General features: G+C 42.2%; 1 protein-coding gene across 4 annotated transcripts in view; it reads right to left on the reverse strand.

Annotated features, from left to right (window-relative positions):
- LOC122539480 (probable E3 ubiquitin-protein ligase HERC4) overlaps window positions 1-8,188 on the reverse strand; it is a 67,785-nt gene that overhangs the window by 19,067 nt on the left and 40,530 nt on the right. For all 4 annotated transcript variants that reach the window (XM_043674357.1, XM_043674358.1, XM_043674356.1 and 1 more), the window contains one exon: window positions 4,493-4,585. In XM_043674357.1, the coding sequence (XP_043530292.1) occupies window positions 4,493-4,585 (93 nt within the window). The remainder of the gene's footprint in view (window positions 1-4,492; window positions 4,586-8,188) is intronic.

Below are 8,188 nucleotides of genomic sequence, written 5' to 3' on the forward strand. Positions count from 1 at the left end.
GAGTTGTCCTGAGAGCCGGGCAGTTTGCTACGAACAATGGTCTGTTTGAGGATTGGCGGTTGTTTAAAGGCAAGTAAGTGGAGGTGTGAAGAAGGTCTTGGTGAGGTGCTCATCCTCATTGATAATGTGTTGCAGGTCATGAAGAACATGACATAATTTTTCAGCCCCTGGGAAATACTGAACAACAAAGGGTACCCTGTCAATTGCAGCCGTGTCTGTCTCCTGAGGAGGTCATTACGGTTCCTTGCTGTGGCACGTCGTAACTGGCGGTCGATGAGTTGAACATTGTACCCCGTTTTTGTGAGGGCATCCTTGAGTACTTCCAGGTGTCCGTCACGTTCCTCCTCATCTGAGCAGATCCGGTGTATGCGTAGGGCTTGTCCATAGGGAATGGCTGTTTTAATATGTTTTGGGTGGAAGCTGGAGAAGTGTAACATTGTGAGGTTGTCTGTGGGTTGCAGCACGTGTCTGTCTCCTGAGGAGGTCATTACGGTTCCTTGCTGTGGCACGTCAAACCTGGCGGTCGATGAGTTGAACATTGTGTGTAAACACATTGTTTACACACAGTGGTATCTGACAATAAACTTGACTTTCAGGTTTTGCAGGTACACTTACTGCCAGCGAAGCATGCTTCTCTGAATCCTCTCTCCCTCGAGTCATGGCAGCCCCGGTACTGTTGCTTTCCAGAGTTTATTTTCAACACCCCAGCTTATCTTTGGAAAACATTTAGAAACTTATTAACTCTAAGCCATGCATAAAGCTTTCCAGGTTACAGACCTTTTTTAGCTAGTTCTAGAAGACGATTTGCCCATAAGATACAGGAACAGAAGTTGGCCATTCGGCCTAATGGTTTAGGCTGTCATTTAATCATGTATGATTCATTTCTCAATGCCATTCTCTTGCCTTAATAATCAAGAACTATCTCCAAATTAAATACATTCAATGACTCGGCATCCACAGCCTTCTGTGGCAATGAGTCCCACAGGCTCACCACCCTCAGGCTGAAGAAATTCCTCCTCATCCCAGTCCTAAAAGGTCACCCCTTTATTCTGAGGCTGTGCCCTCTGGCCCTAGTCTCTCTACACCTCCACTCTATCCAGGCCTTTCAGTAGTGTGTACATTTCTATGAGATTCCATCTCATTCTTCTAAACTCCATTGAGTACAGATCCAGAGACTTCAACCATCCCTCTTATGACAAGCTCTTCATACCCAATATCATTCTTGTAAACCTCCTCCTGACCTCCTCCAAGGCCAGAATATCTTTCCTGAGATACAAGGACCAGAACTGCTCTCAATGTTCCAAACGCAGCCTGACCAGAGCCTTACACAGCCTCAGCATTACATTTCTGCTCTTCTATTTCTCTTGAAATAAATGCCAAAATTGCATTTGCCTTCCCAACTGCCAACTGAACTTGCATGCTAACCTTAACAAAATCCTGAATGAGGACTCCCAAGTTTCTTAGTGCTCAGATTTTTGAAGCCTTATGCCATTTGGAAAATAGTCCGCATCTCTATTCTTCTGACTAAAGTGGGTAACCACACTTTTCTGGATTGTATTTCATATGCCATTTCTTTACCCACTCTCCTAGCCTGTCCAAGTCCCTCTGCAGCCTCTTTCTTCCTTAACACTATCTGTCCCTCTGCCCATCTTTGCGTCATCTATAAACGTAGTTCCTTCATTAATGTATAACGTGAATAGTTGTGGTCTCAATACAAAACCCTGCGGAACTCCACTAATCATTGGCTGTCTTCCTTATCTCTACTCTCTGCTTTCTGCCAGTCAGCCAATCCTCTATCCATGTCAGTACCTTGCTTCTAACACTATGGGCTTGTATCCTATTTAGCAGTCTCCTGTGCAGCACCATGTCAAAGACCTTTTGGAAATCCAAATAGATCACATCCAATGGCACTCCATTGTCTAACTTGTGCATTAACCTCCTCAATCTCATCCTTATTAATGGATGCTAAAATCTTACCAATAACTGAGGTCAGGCTAACCAGCTAATAGTTCCTATGTTCTGCCTCCCTCCCTTCTTAAACATTGGTGTTACATTAACTATTTTCCAGGTCATGTGACACTCTGCACCTCGAGCAATTCCTTAAAGATCACCACCAATGCCTCTATAATCCCCTCAGCTATCTCCTTCAGAATTCTACAGTCCACCTGGTGCGCATGATTTATGCAGCTCAGACCTTTTCAGCGTCCTCAGTATCTTCTCCTTTGTGATAGCATTCACCTCAGCCACCGAACTCTCTTGAAGTTCTGGTTTGCTGTTAGTGCCTTTCACTACGAAAACTGACGCAAAGTACCTATTCAGTTCATCCACCCTTTGTCACCCATTACTATTTCTCCAGCCTCATTTTTCAGTGGGCCAGTGTCCAGTCTCACTTACCTTGCATACTACTTTTAGATTACTGGCTACCTTTCTCTCATTTTGCATCTTCCGCCTCCTTATTGTTTTTTTATGTTATCCTCTGCTGTTTTTGAAAGACTTCCCACTAATCTCCGCCACATTGTAGGCTTTTCCATTTGTTTTTATGCTAGCCCTGATTTCCCTGTTCTGCCATTACTGCCTCGTCCTCCTCTTACTATGTTTATTCTTCCAGGAGATGATTTTCTGCTTTGCGTCCTGAATTACTCCCAGAAAACCCTGCCAGCCCTCCCTCATTGTAGTTACTTTTCCTCAACGGCAAGACTGTTACATCTGATTCCAGCATCTCCCTCTCAGACTGCAGGTGAATTCTATCATATTATGGTCACTGCACTCTTGAAGTTCCTTCACCTTAAGTTCCCTAATCAAGTCTGCTTTATTACACATCGTCAAATCCAGACTTGCCTGCTCCCTATTGGGCTCTACCACAAGCTGCTCCAAAAACCATCTCCTAGACGTCCTTGAGATTCCCTGCCAACCTGATTTCCTCAATCCACCTGCATATTGACAGCCCCCATGATAATTGTAATAGTGCCTTTCTTATAGACCTTTTCTATCCCCTGATTTATTTTCTTCCTCACATCCTGACTACTGCTAGGAGGCCTTAACCCAACTCCACTCAGGGTGTTTTTCCCTTTGCATTCCTCAACTCTACCCAGAGATTCTACGTGTTCTGACTCCATATCACTTCTTATCAATTTGATTTCATTTCTTACTAACAAGGGAACTGCACCACCATCTGCTAGTCCTTTCAATAGGATGTGTATCCTTGGATATTTAGTTCCCAGACCGGATCCCTCTGTACCCACATTTCTATAATACCCACAACATCGAACCTACCAATTTCAATCTGCACTACAAGCTCATTTACCTTGTTTCATATACTGCATGCATTTAAGTACAGCAGCCTCAGGCCTGCATTGATTACTCCTCTTAATTGTTCTGCTGTACCTGAAGTTAGATTCCTGACCCTTTCCATACTGTCTATCCTATTACTGGTTCTGGAAACTTTAATAGTCTCTGCTGAGCCTTCCCTGTCTAACGTTTTCCCTAATTTTCCATGGAACTGAACCAACCAGCTCCCCCTATTCCTCCCCGACCCCCCACTCCACCCCCCAAAATAAAACTGCACAGCGCTAGTTATGTGACTTGCCAGGATGTGGTCCTAGCATGATTCAGTTGGAGTCTGTCCCATCAGAACAGCTCTGATGCTAATGTCCCATGAATTCAAACTCGTTTCTCCCATGCCAACCTTTGAGCCATGTGTTTACCTCTTTAATCTTGTTGACCCTGTTGTCAATGTGCTCAGAGCTCAGGCAGTAATCCAGCGATTATTATGTTTTTGGTTCTGCTTTTCAATTTAGCCACAAGCTGCTCATATTCTTTCAGCAAAGCCTCTTTCCACTTTCTACCGATATCATTGGTACCTAAGTCGACCATAACAACTGGATCTTTCCCCTCCCACCTCAAATACCTCTGCAACCCAGATGAGATATCCTGAACCCAAGTATGAGGTAGGCAACGCAGCCTTTGGAACTCTCGAGTCTGGCCACAGAGAGTTCACACATTACCTCCAAGAACTCCGGTCACTGTTTCTGCTCAACAGAGAAATAGACCTCTTCCTGAGAAGAACTTCCTCTTGACAAGAATTTTCTATGTTCCTCTCTCTATCTCCATATGCATACTTTCCCTTTGTGTTTACATCTGCATACTGCTCACCTCCGCCCTCCAGCTCCTTAAAGAAGCCATTCTGCTTCTTTCATAACTTCCTTCCTTTTATGCCTAATTGAGAAGGCAGCTTGTGGGTCCTGAAGATACATATATCAGAAAATCCCAGTGCCTTACCCACCAACCCTACTGAAGATATCAGTAAAAGAGGGCACCACCAAAACTGATCAATCTCCATGCAGGTGATGAAACTTTAGTGAACACCAAGAGCTTCTCTCTTGCAACTTGTAACACAACATTGAAGACAGTGTTAAAACACACCTCAGTTCATACATTTATAATTACCCAATGATTAGCATACATGTTACAAAACGTACAAGATAATACGTACATTTTGTTTATGTATTTTGGATTCCAGATTCAATAATTCAAGTTTTGTTTCCAAATCAAAGATGCAAGGATACGGAACTAATTGTTGTAGAACCTATGAAAGAAATAAACAAATACTGTAAGTTCATGAAACCCAGTGACACATTTATATGTTCTTCCTAAAGTAATAAATGATTTCTAAGCAAAATACACCCAACACAACTTAAGAATTTCCAGTGATGTTGTCTTACTGCTCCAGTTCACCATTCATTTATGAATGTGGAACGATGCAAATATATGATTTCCATAAATACCTGTCTCTGAAGAGCTGGCAGATAGCAATACCCCAAAGTAAAATTGGGGAATTTATCGTGGGAGGATGAAAAAGCTTCCATTCTGAGCAATAGTTTGATGGTGCTCAAAATTTCTCAAGATTGTGTCGAAATACATCAGAGGTTCTGACAGCCATTATAACCAAATTTACTTGAAAGACCAAGTGTGGGGATCTTCATGTTTTAAAAAAATGTTTCAGTTTCGAGCAACCAAGATGATACCTGGTAAATGGGAACTGCTGAGAATTCAGGTTACAGCTGTGGAAATATTAAGTCACAGCAAATGAACCTCAACAAATGGGAGAATTTGACACAGACTCAGAAAGAGGGAAGACTCAGATGGTTAATGCTGCAGATGTCAGGGTTGCTCTCAATAGAACCTCACTTTAACTTTGGTGTATCTCAAAGTATGATCAACTGGTGAAGCTAGTGGTTTCATGTCACTACAGTGCAGCAGCAACAGGAGTGGTGCTCACCACAAACAGAATACTGCCAACAAGGCAGAAAGACATGCTGTAGGTTATATGTCCAAAAAACTGGTGGATCCTATTGAACAGCTTGTGCCTTCAACTGTTTGCAATAAGCAAGCATGGGATCGTGTTCAAATAATGACCAGAATCAGTGAGTGGGAAAAAATAGCCTCTTATTCAGTGGCACAGCACAAGTTTGAGGTGCCAATAGAATCCTGAAATACAGTTCTTACATACATTAAAATTCCATTACTATGGTGTAACATTTTTTATCTGTAGTAATAAAGGTTTGAGGGGCTTCTTTTCTGGGAGACAAGAGATGGGTTAAAACATGCGCTAAGTGCTGGCTGCTATTTTTGAAGGGATTAAGAGTGTCTGCCCGGTCTGTTTGCATAATTAAGAGGTGTTAGTCCTTTTGTTTTTTAAGTTAGTAAATGCAAGTAAAAAATACTAGGCCTATATGCTCTAAAGAAGTTAGAAGTTGTCCCTGTACTTAAGAATAAAGGATATTAAACGGATTACCACAGCTGAGTTGTGAGATTTGTTTACTTTTGCTGGTGCAGGTTCATAGCTCCTTGAAAGTGGAGTCGCAGGTAAATAGGATAGTGAAGAAGGCATTTGGTATGCTTTCCTTTATTGGTCAGTGTATTGAGTACAGGAGTTGGGAGGTCATGTTGCGGCTGTACAGGACATTGGTTAGGCCACTGTTGGAATATTGTGTGCAATTCTGGTCTCCTTCCTATCGGAAAAATGTTGTGAAACTTGAAAGGATTCAGAAAAGATTTACAAGGATGTTGCCAGGGTTGGAGGATTTGAGCTATAGGGAGATGCTGAACAGGTTGGGGCTGTTTTCTTTGGAGCGTCGGAGGTTGAGGGGTGACCTTCTAGAGGTTTACAAATTATGAGGGGCATGGATAGGGTAAGTAGACAAAGTCTTTTCACTGGGGTCAGGGAGTCCAGAACTAGAGGGGAAAGATATAAAAGAGACTTACGGGGGAACATTTTCACACAGAGGATGATACGTGTATGGAATGAGCAGCCAGAGGAAGTGGTGGAGGCTGGTACAATTGCAACAGTTAAGAGGTATTTGGATGGGTCTGTGAATAGGAAGGGTTTGGAGGGATATGAGCCGGGTGCTAGCAAGGTGGGACTAGATTGGGTTGGGATATCTGTTGGCTTTGACGGGTTGGACTGAAGGGTCTGTTCCCATGTTGTACATCTCTATGACTCTATAACTCTATGCAATTTCACGGAAGCGCTGTTTTGTCAGTTTGTTTCGTAAAGGGATAATGGCCCAGTTAAAAAGGATTTAATGGGTACTTAATAATTGGAGAATTTATTCAGGTCGAGAAGATGTTTCTTAAGGGCTGATTAATATTATACTCTTTCATGGAGACTTGATGGGGATGGTATTGTTCTGTATGCTGTGCTTATTCAGGAGGTAGCAAAGGCTTGTAGCAAAGGCTGATAAGGTGTGAAAATGCCGTAATGGGTTTGAGAGGGTTGTTTTGATTAGAAAGGGTTATTTTAAATTTCGATAGTAAAATATATTACCGAACCACAGCTTTATGAATGAATGAATGACAGGTAAATAACAGGTTAATAAAGGCTTATGAATGAATGAATAAGAACCCGGTATTAATGAATGTAGTGAGCTGGTGAGTGAGTTAATAAAGATAACCAATAACACAATATCTCACACCAGGTACCGAACAAACCCAACAGCGTGTGCTTGCAAAACTTGCAATACAATGTCTAATGCTAAATTTGCTTCTGCAATTGGAAAATATTTGCTGAATAACCCTGAATGAGTGAGAAATACCTGACAAACTATTTAGGATCACCTGCCAGGTGCACAATTTAGGGCACTTGTGTGTATTAGAAGCTACAACTATCGATTCACAGGGCCTTATTCAGAGTCATAGAGATGACTCTTTGGTCCAACACGTCCATGCCGATCAGATACCACAACCTAATCTAGTCACACTTGTCAGCACCTGCCCACATTCCCCAAACCCTTCCTATTCATATACCCATCCAGATGCCTTTTAAATGTTGCAATTGTACCAGTCTCCACCACATCCTCTGGCAGCTCATTCCACACACGTACTTCACAGTCAGAAAAAAACAAGTAGAACACTATGCTACTTTCTACCAATGACAGCAATTCACTGGTTAATTTCTCAGGCAATGAACTGATGAGTAAAAATCAACTATTTTGGTTTAAAATGTAATAAAACCAGCTGTTAACAATCAATCTGCCTTAATGGGTTCATACTCTGTGGCAACTCCTCCACAAATCACAGTCCACTTGCCATCTAATCAGCACTCTCCACTTATGTAGTGGAAATGTTGGTTTCTCCCTTGCATTCACATTCTTGGGCAGTGTTCCGATAAGTGTAAGATGAAAAGCTTCACAAGAAGTGTCTATTTTCAAAAACACTAAAGATGGTATTAGTGACTCATTAAGAATCAGATGGCACTCTGAATTATGTTTTTGAAGACCTGCTGATACATTCTAGAATCAGACTAGTGGTTTAAGAATCGAGAGCTTTTCTAGTTTGATACTGTAGTGCTGAGTACGGCACTGAGCTGTCACAACTCGCCTGTGGCTTCCTCTGTGAATCAAAATTTGCAAAGCCACACAATCAACAGAATCACTTTTCTTTGTTGGCCTTATCTCAGTCTGTTGTTATCTTGTACAGCTCAATCAAATAGAGTCATAGAGATGTACAGCATGGAAACAGACCCTTCGGTCCAACCCATCCATGCCGACCAGATATCTCAACCCAATCTAGTCCCACCTGCCAGCACCCGGCCCATATCCCTCCAAACCCTTCCTATTCATATACCCATCCAGATACCTCTTAAATGTTGCAATTGTACCAGCCTCCACCACTTCCTCTGGCAGCTCAT

The sequence above is a fragment of the Chiloscyllium plagiosum genome, chromosome 32, assembly GCF_004010195.1.
Source record: "Chiloscyllium plagiosum isolate BGI_BamShark_2017 chromosome 32, ASM401019v2, whole genome shotgun sequence".
NCBI classification, from domain to species: Eukaryota; Metazoa; Chordata; class Chondrichthyes; order Orectolobiformes; family Hemiscylliidae; genus Chiloscyllium; species Chiloscyllium plagiosum.